At 39.2% G+C, this 15,148-nt stretch overlaps 1 protein-coding gene across 3 annotated transcripts in view; it reads left to right on the plus strand.

Annotated features, from left to right (window-relative positions):
• The window catches only part of RALGPS2 (Ral GEF with PH domain and SH3 binding motif 2), a 114,394-nt gene that overhangs the window by 71,223 nt on the left and 28,023 nt on the right, over positions 1-15,148 (plus strand). For all 3 annotated transcript variants that reach the window (XM_066324725.1, XM_066324724.1, XM_066324723.1), the window contains exons 9-13: positions 5,931-6,068; positions 6,939-7,029; positions 9,386-9,453; positions 10,109-10,244; positions 11,069-11,220. In XM_066324725.1, the coding sequence (XP_066180822.1) occupies positions 5,931-6,068; positions 6,939-7,029; positions 9,386-9,453; positions 10,109-10,244; positions 11,069-11,220 (585 nt within the window). The remainder of the gene's footprint in view (positions 1-5,930; positions 6,069-6,938; positions 7,030-9,385; positions 9,454-10,108; positions 10,245-11,068; positions 11,221-15,148) is intronic.

The following is a 15,148-nucleotide window of genomic DNA, read 5'->3' on the forward strand; positions in this document are numbered from 1 at the left end:
CGTCTTCATCAACTTGTCAGAAACACTCAGAGCTGTGGACAGGACTTCAATACTGTTTTATATTTAATGCCATTTCTTCTGATTTCTTTCTTTTTCCAGAGTGATCCCTGTGCAAAAAAACTCTCGACTTGCTTTCAGAACTACTTTTTGATTTATTACTTTATAAAGCATTTAAAGGTACAAAATTCCACTTTAAAAGAGCAAAAACAAGCCAGTAACTACTATTTTTAATTGCTGTAACACAGACTGTTACCCCCCGCCCCCCAGAAATACAGAAAATCACAAATACGGATTGCATGGATCAGGATGTGGTATATATTTGACATTTTTTAGCTTTCTGCATAACAAACTATTTCTTCTTTGTTGTACTGCTGTGACTCATGTTCAGCAGGATGTAAAATTTGGAAACCCACAACACAAATTGGCATCTGTTCTTCCAGAGCTGACAAAGGCTATTTCTTCCTGGGCAGTGTAAGGTGATATGAGTGAATGTAATGAAGCTGTTGCAGGTAAATAGGAATATAGGATTCCTTTTGTATGGAAAATGCAGTATCAGTACTTACCTTTATTCCAAATATTTATTAAAAGAGTATGGTCAAGTGATAAATGCCAGCAGTGCCCTCTTATGTGTAACAGGAAGAGAAACAGACTGAGTTCTTTGAGAAAGTAAATTACAGTGCTGAGACTAAAGATGCTCTGACCATGATACCAGCTAATCAGGGAGCTCTGTTATTGATGTTACACAGACTTCATTTTCTGTTGAGCTTTGCCTTAGCAGCTGAAATCAATAAACCCAGCTACGTTCCCCTATGTCTGCACAGGCTAAGTGAGAACTTCTGTAGATTTTTTTTAGCTTAAAACTGAGTCCATGACATTAGAAGTAATACTAATGTGGGGAAAACACTCTTTCTATAGGAGAAATGTTCCCATGGATTTCAGTATATCTCTGTATTTAAGTAAGTTACTTCTCCCTATATAAACAAGTGCTTTTCCGGCAAGTCCGTCTGCCTCTGCTGAAATAACAGGATTACTTTCAATTGTATTGACTGGGATCCAGGAATAATATGTTCTTGGGTTTTGTTCGTCAGATACGTGATGTATTGAGTCACAGAATTCTGCTTCTCAGAGGTTGCCGTGAATCTGAATCCTTTCAGGAAAGGCAATCTAAAAATCTTCAGGGGGTTTTGAGGTTGTCATTGAAAACGAACCCCTTTCAAAATTGATAACTTCTTAGAAATTCTCCATAGAAGAGATTGGTTAATTTTGTCGTAGCAGATATTCTGAAAACACAGCAAAATTTCATGGTATTTCCAGATTTTTTGGTGAAGTATTTTTAGCTTGGGGGTTCCTTTGCATTTGTTGGCAGCCACTCTGTGTTTGCACTGTTTGAGCAGGCAGGTACAATGCAGTGGTGCATTTTGTGTTTGGAAATGTGTGATTTTGGGGCTCTGAGTTCTGCTTAGAACAGATACTGAAGATATTAAACATCTAGTTATGCTTGCTATAGGAAATTGTGCTTCATTCATTGGTGTATAAATTTTAAGGACCAAACCAATAGGGCATGTTACGAAAAACAGAGCCCAATAAAAATATAATTAAAACCTGACAGAGCCGTGTAGTTACTGCTAAAGTTTAAAGGTTCTGAATTTCCATTCTTTGTAGTAAAAAACTTTAAAACTTTGGTGTATTTTTTCACTGTACTTCAGATCATTCTTTTGGCAGCAGCATAATATTAGTGTTGCATTATTTGTTTTAAAATAAACATTTCGAAATTTGAACTCAAAAGTTGGAAGGCAGAAAAGGAGAGAGAGTTAAAACCTTGTATACAGCCAGTTTATTGCTTTAAAATTATTGACTCAGCTGTTTTCATTTGTGGGAGATGTAGGAATTGTTCTAAGCAGCGTAAATCAAACCCTTGGCTGATGATGAATGAATGGAGCCTGGTGTCCAAAGCACATTATGTGCTTCAAATGGGGGTTGTATTATTGTTGTTTGGATGATTCTCCTCTTTATGTTAATCAGCACAAAAGAATAGTAAGGAAAAGGGTTCAAGAACTTGGAAAGGATCCATCTTTCTTGTTTATCAAGACTGCTTCAGACTTCTTTCCTCTGGTAGCTACTGCATCTTAATTAAGTTTGTCTTCTGTAACACTTTGTCTCTCCTTTTAACATCAGCCCCTTCATTCTCTTTTACTCTGTCAGGCAGCTCTGAGTTTGTAAATGCAAATACATCACTTAAGATCATTTGCATTGTTCTGGAGTTTTTACTGTATTTTCATTTCCAAGTCAGCATGAAGAAAGTTTTCTATGTTTTTCCTATCTATAAGCAAGTAGTTTTTGGTTTTCATCTGTATTTTTGTCTTCTCTTTGTAAACAACTTTCTTGTTTTAATTATTGATAAGCAGCAGCATTCTTCTCTTTTCCTTCCCCTAATGAACTGTAACAAACCCCTCAGTTTTCCACTGATTGTGCTGTTGCTTTGTGCACTGCATTTCATGTTTATGAAACGGATCTTTATTTAGAAACAAACTGCAGTCCAAGTGAGGTACAATTAACTTCCCAGAAACTGCTGAAGGAAGGTATTAGTGCCTGTTGCAGCAATGTCTTTGGTTTTTCAGCTGCACAATTGATTGTGCTACAAACTTGATTATGTTCTGAATTAGTTTATAACTCTGGGTGCTTGGTTGGCTCTAGGACTCAGGCAACTTCAACTCCTCAGAAGTACCATAAATAAAAACTTACTTGAAGCGATGTACAATGATTGCTACTTACAGATGTGCATTGATTTGCTTGGGACTTCTCACAGTGGTTTTATTGAAGTATCCATTTTCTAGTTCTAGTAATGCTAGGTCTATGCTCTGGTGTTGGGTGAAATCCAGCTTCCCTGAAATCGATAGCAGTTTTGGCTTTTGCCTTCTGGTAGGATCAGAATTTCACAAGAGTATGTTCACAGTACCCAAATTACATGCTTAGCAAAGAATCTGGTAGTGCTAATTTTCTATAACTGTAGACAACAATACAGTTAAACGACCGAAACTTGTTCATCCCTACAACTGGAACAAGTTAGTCTGTGCTCTTATGCAGTGCCTTTTTAAATTCTTTTCAAAGTCTACCAAATGCCGCAGAAATGAGTCTTAATGTCAGTTGTCAAATGTTTCTGAGGCTGAGAGGGATTTATTTCTTCACAATTGTATGTTGAGGGAGATGTATGTTGCATTCAGAAATAGCTCAAAATTAAACTTGTAAGTAAGAATAACTTTAAAACTTACCAAGAAATAAAGTCTTCCAGCTGGTTTGCTTCTGTGGCAGATGGAAAATCCAGAGGCCAAGTTGCTTTTGCTTCCTATATTACCCGATGGTGTGGAGTGTTAATCTGCAGCTGGAGAAACTGAAAACTGCTTTTGTCTTTCTCTGTTAGATCCAAGCTGTATTGAGGAGTTGGGTTTCTCCATACGATAACCAAGCTAACTAATCAATTTAAAAACGGAAAAAAGTAATACTCCAGTATGCGTTATTCCAGGAGAGGGAGAGAAATGTTTTTTGAGACTGCCGTGTTTAATTCTCACATGCAGAAGTGCTCTAAACCAGCTACAGCTGACCCAGATTCCATATACATCACTTTTGGACAGTGTTTTTTTAAACAAACACACACTCTGCTCAGCCGTTCAGCCCACCTATGATGTCACCGCAAGCACTCGGAGAGCAGAAGAAACTCCTCCTTCGGATTTCCTATCCATACCCTCCAGAAAAGGAGGGGGTAGGGAGGCTGAGAAGTTAGGAACAAGGAAAGATTGTTTGCCAGTAGAAGGGAGGTACCATATGGCAACGGACTGTGCAAGAGTTCAGCAGGCAATTACAAATCAAACATTTTTACTACGCTGCCTAAAGATGCCTTTCAAGTTATTACAGTACTGGGCTTCATTTAGAAGAAAGATTCTTTCAGGCTGATAAAACTCAATTTGTGTTGCTGGGAATAAAAGGGGCAGCTTGGCTGGATGCAACAGGAAAAATGAAGCATTTGTAGTCTAGAAGAATGTTCAACAGAATGTCGCATTCAATTCTTGATGTTCACTTAATAAGAAACAGTTCCAGTTGTTAAAGGCATGAATTCTCCAATACATGTGCAAAACGTTAAAACTCTGTGTGATGGTTTTGGGTAGGTATCAGAATATTTGATAACATCTGACTGGTGTTAGAAGTAGCAAAAGCCACAGAGATTACACTCTACAAGAAATACAGGCTGGGCTTGGTTCTGTCCATACTCAGCCAGTACCTGAGTGTGTTCAATTTACTGATTTACTGCCACTGATCTTTCTGGTTTCTTCACAAAGGCAGTGCCAATTACGTTTGGGGGAGAATTACCCTTGTGTGCTTTCAAAATTATTTTAGATTTCGTAGAAATGTATCCAAAAGGTTTAGAGAACTGCTTTTCACCGAGGACTTGTTTTTGATTCAGCAGAAAGAAAAGATCAAGTCATTCAGAGGTAATTCTACAAATACAGTGGTTTATAAAATCCTGCATAATAGTGCAGGTGCCTGTTACAGGGAATTTCCTTAAATATAGTTAATAAGTATGATTTACTTCCTTCTGTGGAAGACTGAGTGGGTTTGGGATTTTTAAGGCTTGTTTGGACATGGGTTAGTAAATTCAAGTTCTGGACAGCTTATGCACTTTAGGTAGCATAGCAATTAAATGTGACTACCTGATGTTTCTGATTATCCTTTCTGGGTTTTAGCAAACTGCTTCTAGCAGAACAGAAAATGGAGAGATTTAGTAGTATATCAGGTCATGTATAATACCTTTTTATTCACTTTTTTATATGTCACCTTTCAACCACAAGTATTTTAATTTGTTTCTGTGTGTGCGCACACACGTGTGTGTGTATGTGTGTGTGTGTTGGCTTTGGAGGGATGCCCAGAGTTTCCCAACTCACATTTGAGGACTGTACTGGTTAGGTGCTATACAAACACAACTGCTGTTCTTATGAGGTTGTGTTAATAGTCTTCCACCTGTAAAGCCAAAGCCCTTGTTACGATTTTGGTTGTGCAAGGCTGAGGGGTGAAGTAAAATACAATTTTAAATTTTCCCTGTTACTAAAACAAGTTTCTTAAATAGTAGCATTAAAGTCTGTGTTGCTTTTTAATTGGGGTATCTGTGAAATATGCAGGGGATGCAGACCAATTCCTTTGAACAGCAGAATTGGTCAGGATATGCTTCACTTAGTTGAGGCAAACAGGTGAAGTCCAAGAAATGGAGTAGTGGTTAGAAATAAAATTAACATTTTATCTACAACATTAGTGTCTAAGGAGGAGGATTTTTCTCTCTACATGATCAGGGTATTGAAGGAGCAGTAAGATTGCAAGCAGTGCAGGGGAAGAAAGCAGGCAGGGAATATGAAGTGACTTACCTAGAAGGCTGTTGGGTCTTAGGAGTTGCTATTATTACAAACTGCAGGATTCATTCATTTCAGTCTGGGTGCCCATTTTCCCTAGTTAATCTTTCCCATGTTACTGCAGGTTGAGCTTGAGTTTTTGTTCAGCTTGAAGAGTTATGGGTATGATTTATCCTTCTGTTGTTTTTTAATTGCTGCATTGGAGGAATAAAGTAGTAGGATTCCTAAACTATTAATTTTGATGGTGTATTTTAGCATTGTGTGTTTAGTATGCTTCATATTTGTCAAGGGAGTAGTAAATTGGTGCTGTGGAGAAGATGTGGTTTATGAGTAGCTGTGCATGTCCTTGTAATTACTTTTAGATTTCTAAAATGATTTCCCAGGTAAATCCAAAATCCTATTCTGAGACAATGCTTTTGTCAACCTGCTTTAATGTTACTGCAAGCAAAAATTCTTCACAATATTCTAGATGATTTTTTTTTCCTGCTCATTGAAAGACATTAAACAAAGAAACTTTTCATTCTAATCTCATTTCAGGTATTTATCTGTCAGATTTGACATATATTGACTCTGCCTACCCCTCAACAGCAAGCATTCTGGAAAGTGAGCAAAGAACAAATTTAATGAACAACATTCTTCGAATTATCTCAGATTTGCAGCAGTCATGTGAATATGGTAAGCTAGTGTGTAAATATCACAGTTATGAGAATAACGTAACAAGCTTTAATTTTTGTCTGCTGTGATGCTATTTAAGTAAGGCTGGACCTATGTGAATGCCATTAATACCCTCCCTCATCCTCTCAGCCCAAAAGTCTGGGTTTATTCTAGTATTGTTGGTTAAGACAGCATCAGGGTGAGGAGACAGAATAAATTTGCCTTTCTCTTACATCAAGCAGTATATGTTTTCTGATGATAAACGTGTAGTAGTACATCATACTCAGGAGTAGTTTTGCTGGTATTTATAAGCTTGTATTCCTGTGTTCATAATTTTATGACTGGATTCTAAAAATAGGATTGCTTTTTGAATAGTACTTTCACTGGAGATAATGAAATACATTCAGCTTGTCTTTTGGACATTTATAGTTCTGTCCATAGATCAGATAATGTATTTTTTTCTTCAGAGATGGTTTCCCTCACAGTCCTCTTCCCATTCTAGTGAAGTCCTAATGCTGTGTTTGTGATGGTGGAATGTGAATTAGCACAGGATTGTGGCTTCTCTGAAAGCTCAGTGTGAAGAGAATGTGGGCTGTGAGGGGCTCCTCAGGCAACCCTCCATGTCCCAGTTCTGGGCCTTTCATTTGGCCAAGGGTGTTGTCTTACTTTTCCCTTACATGTGCTCTGATGAGCAGCTCTGGGGTTTGTGTGGGGGGGGACTGTCACCTTAATGCATGAGAATTGCTGTGGAGTTTTAAAATTTCAGTAGTTTGTACCACCTCACATACAAAGTCAAGAGATCTGAATCTGTTCAAATAGATACTGGGAAAAAACCCAAACTTTGCTTACCAACCAATGGCACAGCGTCAGTGAATGCTGTCTGTTTTCCAGATATTCCTATGTTGCCTCATGTCCAAAAATACCTAAACTCAGTTCAGTACATAGAAGAACTACAAAAGTTTGTAGAAGATGCCAATTACGAGTAAGTACAAAATGCTATAAACTGACCATAACTTATTACAGAATTACTTCTGTAATTCAAAGCCTTGTGAGATTGCACTTGCATTGGCAAATTGTATTATATTATGTGGGAATTGTAATATATTATGTGGGTGACCCTGCCCATGGCAGAGGGTTGGAACTAGACGAGATTTAGGGTTCCTTCTGACCTACACCATCCTGTGATTCTGTGATGATGCACCTCAGACACACCAGCTGTGAGCAGCTGTGCTTCCAGCAGGATGTTGTACCCAAGGCACTTTCCCGCATGCTGAATGGCAGATCTACTCCCTTTTCTGTGCCAGACTGCACCAAGCCCTTGCTTCAGCTTGGTTTGGTCTCCTAAGAAAGGCTTTCTGCACATGGCTCACCTGTAACACTGTTCTGTCATTAAGAGGAATTCTGTGATTGGGTATGGCTTAAGTCATGCTACATCAGAACAAAACCATCTGTGCATCCAATCCCAAGTTTTTACTGAGGATGACGTAAAGCTTTCACTTGCAGATAATACTTCATTTTATACTTTTCTCTGATTAGGTTATAAAGTGTGAGTAAAATGTAAGCACTTGATTTTTGAGACGCAAGTTCCTATTCCTCTCTGTCTCTGCCTGTTCCTTCCAGCCTCCCACCCCAAGGTTTCTATGTCCTTAATTAAAAGATTATTACTGTATTAAGTGATTTGGCATCCAGCAAAATTGGGGGAGGGAAATCTCTGGCAAGAGGCAGGAACTGAGGATAGGAAACACCCTAAGGCAAATCTGTTGCCTATGAAGGAAGGTTTTGTTCATTGGCTGATGTGCTCGAGGAGGTTCCCCACCCATTCCCATCCTGCCCGCCTGGGAAGTTTGTCACCTCAGAGGGCTTGAATTGCTTGCTTGTGCAGCTCCCTTGGAATGGCAGGAGGGGGATGCACACTTTAGGAACAGCTGTACTTTGCCATTTAAATAGCCCTAAGTTGGATTTACTGAAAGGCAGCAAATGGGGTTCCTTTGGTTTGTATCAGAGAACAGTTAACGGGGTCTCAGACCCTTGGTTTGTAAGTTGTTCTCTGCATGTCCCTGTGAAAGCATCCAGCTTTACCTTTTTCCTGGGATGTTCTGCAGCCTGATTTGGGAAGTGTCACTTTTCTATCACTGAGAGTAAAGCTCTGTGGTTCAACATTTGAAGGAAGGAAATAAAAGCCAACCCAAACCCAAGCTTCTTACATGCAGTGTCTCCTTTGTACATTGTATTCATGAATTCCACTCTCCACCTCCCTTCACCTTCACTGGGTAGGACTCACAGTGAGGAATTTGATGGATGATGGAGCTGCAGTCTCTTCATCCTGTACAATCCATGTTTTGGTAGCAGGGCAATGACTGGAGACAATGACAGATAAATCAGAAGCATGGCTGCTGTTTACAGAGTCTGGTTTTGCACTGATGAATTTCGTACATCTCTAAAGTGAATGTTTTTCTGGCCAAGGAGTGTGTTTGAAGAATTGTTCTTATTTAAAATGGTTCTTCTACTTTTCATCCCCTAAAGGGTCTGTCAGCAAAGAGGCTGAAGTTAGACAACAGCGAGTGTGACTTGAATACATGGGTTTTGTTCCTAAAAGATTTTATTTTAAAAAATTAAATAATAAAATTGTAATGAATCATTACTATACTGTCTGGGAATGGGAGGGAGAGGAGCTGTCAAGCTTTAAACTTTCTCTCCCCAAAATTCATAGGTGCTTTTTCAGTGTTAGTAGTTTCAAAGATTTTAGTTCTGCAAACTATGTGGACAAGATGCAATTCATCTTCCTGGAGTTATCTGCTCCTATAGTCTGTTTTCTTTGTGGGCCTGCTGGAAATGGCATTAAAAAGTTACAGGAAAAGCTTGATTTATGGCTGAAATCAAGTTGATAATGTATTTTCCAAAATACAAAAGAGGATTTTGGCTTTTGGACCAGTAAAGACAAAAGGCTTGGTGCTTGGCACACTAGTTCACTTCATATAAAAATTTAAAATATGAAGTGTTCCAATAATAAATATTTTTAGCCATGGTGGGAAGAGAAGTTGTGTATTATTTTTATTTTTCCCAGGTTTTACCTGGAGTAGCAGTTTTATGTGTGTACCAGCCATGGAGGGGCACTGGAGGGCCTGGTGGTCTGTATGAACCAAAGAAATAGGCAGGAAAAATCAAGCTGGGAAATAGTGTGTGCTAAAGATAACTCTGCACTGTTTGTATTACCTTCATATTATTTCTTGCAATCACAGAATCAGGCAGCTTGCAGTCTTAAATTTTAAAAGTTCTTCTTCACAAATTTGCATTTTTATTTCCTGATAAAGTAATTATTTAATGTTTCTTTAATGCAGACTTTCATTAAAGATAGAACCAGGGACCAGCACCCCCCACTCTGCTGCTTCCAGAGAAGATTTAGTAGGTAAATGCTTATTAAATGCGAGAAGACTTGAGGTTGTCATGTGCATTATTTTAGAATTGCAGATGTGGAAAATATTTGCCTGAGTCTATAAAGAAGTGTGAAGTTTAAACACTGCATGTTTGTAATAAAAAGTCTACAGGTGATCTGTAAAGAAGCAATTGAGTCATTTTTTTAGGTTCTTGTATGTATTGTGGCACTAAGTTGTTCATGTCATTTGGGGTGAAGAGCTGTTAAATATTCATTCTTTGTTGTGTCTAGACAGAAGGGCCTTCATCTAAACTTCTCCTGGCATAATACGCTTCCAAAAATGAACATTCTTCTTGGGCAATGCCAAAAGTGGTTTGAAGGCAGGAGTTTGAAAATGTAGAATCAGTGGAATGTGCCCATTGCTGGTGTAGTGAATGCAGCCACCTTTATGACTTGCAGAATACTGTCATTGGATGGTCTATTTGAACTGAGTTTGTTTGGTTTTAATCCTGTGCAAAAACCCCGAAGTGCAGGGGGTTTAATTATCAATAGATCAATGAGGTTTATTGCAGCTATCTCTTAAAAAGGCAGTTCAGGAAGTTTTGTGCAACTTTCCCATGATTTTCTAAGAAGTGACCCTAACAGTAATTCTGAAGTGACTTGGGAGTAATATCTTTTTTCTTCCTAGGCCCTGAAGTCGGAGCATCTCCACAAAGTGGACGGAAAAATGCTGCGGCTGAAGGAGCTTTGCTACCACCAACACCCCCTTCACCTCGGAACCTGATTCCCCATGGCCACAGGAAATGTCACAGTCTGGGATACAAGTCAGCATTTTGCTTAACCTAAAAATCCTGAGGGTTTTGTTGGTTTTTTTTTTTAAGTGATGTATCATTGTTCAATATGAAAGCTTCGGTTGTAAGAAGTAGCATGACCTGTACACAGGACTTGACTTGCAGAGCAGTTTGTGACCAGAAAGCAAGGTCAGAACTATAATGCTGGGATCCCAACAGAAGAGAATTAATCAAAATAGGAAGGCTGAAGTTTTGGTGATAAGACCAGTGAGTTAACCAAAATGGCTCTTCCTGAATGACAAAACAATCACTTTTTAGTAACTCAATGCCACTATAATTATTTCAAATTCAGAATTATATCACTGCTTTATTGGTATTTTTACAGAGAGACCTGCTTTATGGATGTTCTTTGTAGACTAGCTCTTTTTAGTAATGGCTCCAGGCTTTTTCCGTATTTTCTAATAAAATCCTGATCATTATCTCATCATTTCCCTTGTCATGTCTTCAAAATGCAAGATTGTAACTACCCGGTAATGAATAGCTTCTATTATGTAAGTTTTCCTTTAACGAGCTAGAATGCAATGTTGCAGTTCAGTTGTGTGTTATAGAAGACAAAAATAACATCAGATGTTGAAAGTAATTGTTAATGTACTCCTGACGTCCTCTTTGTTACATGAGTTCTGTGCAGTTTTAAAACTGGCAATTCCCACCCATCATTTAATTGTGCACAATTCCTTATGACCGTGATTTAGCTTGGCTGTAGGAGCACAGCGCCTGCAGTCCTTCAGGATGTTCAAGCAGCTCCTGAGAGGTACCAAAGGCAAGGCTGTAACAGCTGTGTCCTTGCTCGTTTCTAGTTTCATCCACAAGATGAACACGGCGGAATTCAAAAGCGCGACGTTCCCCAACGCGGGCCCGCGGCACCTGCTGGATGACAGCGTCATGGAGCCCCACGTCCCATCCCGAGGGCAGGCTGAGAGCTCCACCCTCTCCAGTGGGATTTCCATAGGTAGGAGCTGCAAACACCCTCGTGCTCTGCCTGGATTTGGATTTCCACCGTTTCTGGCAATTTAGCTCTGCTACTTTACTGAATTTATTAAGCTGAGTTTGTTTACAATGGCAAAATGTTCAGATAATTCTTAAAAAGTAAAGGGACAATGCAAAACAGGTCCCACTTTACATATATTGTGGCTTCTGTGTGGCTTTTCTCCTCTTAGAGCACCTTACCTAGAGGATACAAAGTCATTTTGCTAAGGAAGTTATTCTTTGAGAGTGCTGTCTCATGTATACCATTTGAAAACAGATGTCAAGGTATGAACACAGGGAACACTGCTGAAATTGAGATTGTAACTTGAGGTGTTTAAACCTCAAGTTTAAACTTTTTGATAAAGGTTTTTAGCACAATTAGGTGGTGATTGTGCCTGCAGCAGTGCTGCTCTAAAATACTGCTTCTGTTGCAGAATAAATCTGAAAAATGTAGGGTAAGGAGGGTGACTTAATTTATACAGCATGAACTGAGAAATTATAAAAAATATATAGAAACAGCTGTGTTTTGCCATGTAATAGCCCTACCTTGGGGCTAAAAAGAAGATTTTTTTCCCCCATCCCTGTTAGTGATACAGCTTCTGATACTCCTCTTCCTCAATGGAAGGAAGCGCAGGACATGATTTTCTATTATCTTTTTTTTTTCCTTTAAATCAATTAAAGTTTAAATCTTTTATTGTGGGATTTCTGTTTAAAATGCCATATTGTCTTGACAGTGTAAATTGCTGACAGTTTTAAGAGCATTATTTCTGAGTGCTTCTGACTTAGACAGAAGATAGAAATTTAGCTCTCAAGTGCCTCAAAATGTCAGAATCTATGAAATTTTGATAAATTAATTATCTTCATATATTTAGGGTGGTGTTCTTTTTTTGAGAAGTTCTGCTTTCTGAGTTTCTTCTGTGACAAGAGGTGTTTTTTTCCTGTTGCACACAGATCTTTTAAGTGGAGAGAGGACAGGACAGAAGTGCCTCAAAAATCCACCTGTTTGCACCCAGGGCTGACAAATGGAACCTCTCTGCAGTCTTTTTCTTCAGAATTATTTGTCTGATAGAATTCAATGGTGATCAAATTTTACGCATTTACGGTTGATGAAAGATCTTTGAAGTGCTTCCCATTTCTTTGGATAACTGAATTTTAAAAGCAGTTTTGCTTTTTAGCCTTCATGGAAGGAAAGAAAGTTACAGTTTGTCAGATGATGCTGCTTTCAGGAGCTGTACATGTATTTTCTTGAGGAGGAGGCCATATGGAATTAGACCAAAGCAGTTGGTCTAAGTGAACCTGTTCACATCAGACCGCTTCCACTATTTAATGTGCATTGCCTATCTCTGTTCGCTGCAGGTTCTCTGCTGTGGCAAAGTTTTCCATTTCAAAGTCCATCAGCGATGGTGCTTCTCCTCAGTGTCCAGGCAGCTTCCACTCCCAGGGCTTGGACGGTGCAGGAGAACCAACCTTCTGTCACCATTGCTGAGATGCAGCAGTGCCCTTTTCTCAGGGCAATGTTTTATGGATGTTTTCTATCTAAATACCTAAGAAATTCTCTGCACTTGATCCTTTTTTTCCTGGGTAAATTATTTCTGTATCTCCATTAGAGCCTAGCAGGGAAGGTTTGCCAGAGCTGACATGCAGTTTTTCATAATGTACAGTTGAGAACCAGTCACTATTTATATAATTTGGAGAATATAGGATTTTCCTACTTTGTCTCCTCTCTGAATTTTTCAGTTCTGTTCAATAGCTCAAGCGTGACCTGACAAGCTGGAACAAAATTGCCACTTTAGAAGACTTGTATAAATGGCTTGTAAAATAGCAACCTTGGGCATTTTGTGCCAGATCAGCATTTGTGGCTAGAAATTCCCCTCTCCTATTCTCTTTCACCTCCAGCCTCCTCATAATCACTTTTGTCACTGTTTCAGCAGTCCAGCAGTCTTGTTATTTTTGCTGCTTCTTGATGATGAAAATTTCGATGACACAAAAGGTTGATAGAGGTGCTAGAAATACGTATGGAAGAAGAGAGTAAGTTCTGGAGGTTTGCAGTATCTATTACTGCAGAATTCTTGGAAATGTAAGTTGTCTGGCATTCTGTGCTGCTGCCTCAGCAGGATTTAAGGAAGTTGATTGAAGCTGCTGAGTTCCTCCATCATGTTTGAAGTAGTCTGTTTACTCAGGACTTGGAATTAGTACAGTCACTGCAGCAGAGAGGAGGTTTATGGTATTCTACAGCACAGCTTCAAAAGACGGTCAGGAAAATGTCTCCTGAATGTGTGTACTGAAAGGAGTGTTATTCCTCACCTTGCCCATAAACGTAGATTTAAACCTGTTGCTCTAGAAACAGGACTACCTTTTTTACATATAAGCCTATATGGGACTTAACTTTTTGGATAAATGATCCTTCTTCAAAACATGGACAGAGTTTCTGCTATGTCAGCACCTTCTATGTGCCTTTAAAGACAACTGTACTGCTGCTTTAAATCACTCCTGTGTTTTGAGGGCTCATAGGTGTTTAGACCTTTCCAGTCCTTTCATATTGGAGGATCTGATAGGATCTGCCTCTGTTAAATATCAAAACACCACCAGTGTAACAACACTGTCCATAGGAATCCATCAGTGAGTCTGTAACCTAAAACACACATTGAAGTGATGATGGACATTTTGGTTATGCCCTGCTGGGAGAGACTGACAGTCCACTCTGGGAGTGCTGCAAAGCATACCACAGTTTTTACAGCAGTGTCATTAACCTTTCACATATAAAGAATATACTAACTGGGTGTTTTTCACTGCAATGAATGATTCCTAAAGCAGCAGCAATGCAGAACGTGAGACAGTTATGGGGTTTGCTCAAAACAGGCCGATCTGTGATGTGACAGCCATGGCCAGAGACCTTTATCAGATTATTTTCTAAATTTCAGCCATTGGGGGCAGATTGTGGACATTCAACTCATTCTGAAAACAAACAAACTAAAAAAATAATAAAGATACAGCCTCTTTTATATTGATTTCTTGTGGTTGGGTCAAAACAGTTCTTGTTCCTAGCACTGTGGGGATGGTGTTCCATAGCTGATGGTCATGTGTTATGCTGGAATCAGGGAGCTGTACCTCTGGTTCTCTTGCCATCCTCCTATATTATAAATAGGTGCTCGTTATCTGGACAGAAGATTTTAAAAAGAAATCATTTTCCGGCAGTGCCAGGGCCATCCTAATAAGAAGGAAGAAACACTTATCCTGTCTCAAATACAGTGTCAGATAGGAAATGTTCTCTTGAATTCAGGAATGTAACAAGAGCAAATAGTTTCTTGTAAGTTTTAGACATTTGTCATGTAGATAGCTGCATCTGAGCTGGTTACAATTTGAGCTCTCTATAATCGCATAGAGAATTGAAATCCTCAAGGATATTATTCTTTTCATTCTTGGGTGGGTGGCTAAAAAGAGGTTATATGGCTTGAGTCCTTAAAACCCCACTTTATTTCTGTTGATTGCAGACACTTTAGAGAGACAACACAGGAAAATATAACAGGTGAATAGTGCTAAAATGTCTGTTTTGTGCAGACACTCCAGAATATCTGTTTTCAATAAATCAGGACAGGGGCTTTTTACTCTGCAGTGGAAGTTGGGTGGGAACCCCCACCCAGTGCTATCGGCCAGGCCTAGAGCAATAACGTGGTTTTGTTCTCGGAGGGCTGTGTTTGGATGAGGTCACTGTTTTGGTGAGGTCACTGTGTACACTCTGCCCTCCTGAGGTGTGAGCATTGCTCTTGGCTGGGTTCAAGGAGCCACCTGCACACTCAATAACACCTGTTTTCTTGCCTCTATTTGCCTCCTGTTACCTCCTCACCTAAAAGGAGGATAAATTAAGATGGTTTTACTAGATCCTGGTTCCCCTCAAGAAACAGCATGAAACT

The sequence above is a fragment of the Sylvia atricapilla genome, chromosome 9, assembly GCF_009819655.1.
Source record: "Sylvia atricapilla isolate bSylAtr1 chromosome 9, bSylAtr1.pri, whole genome shotgun sequence".
Taxonomy (NCBI): domain Eukaryota; kingdom Metazoa; phylum Chordata; class Aves; order Passeriformes; family Sylviidae; genus Sylvia; species Sylvia atricapilla.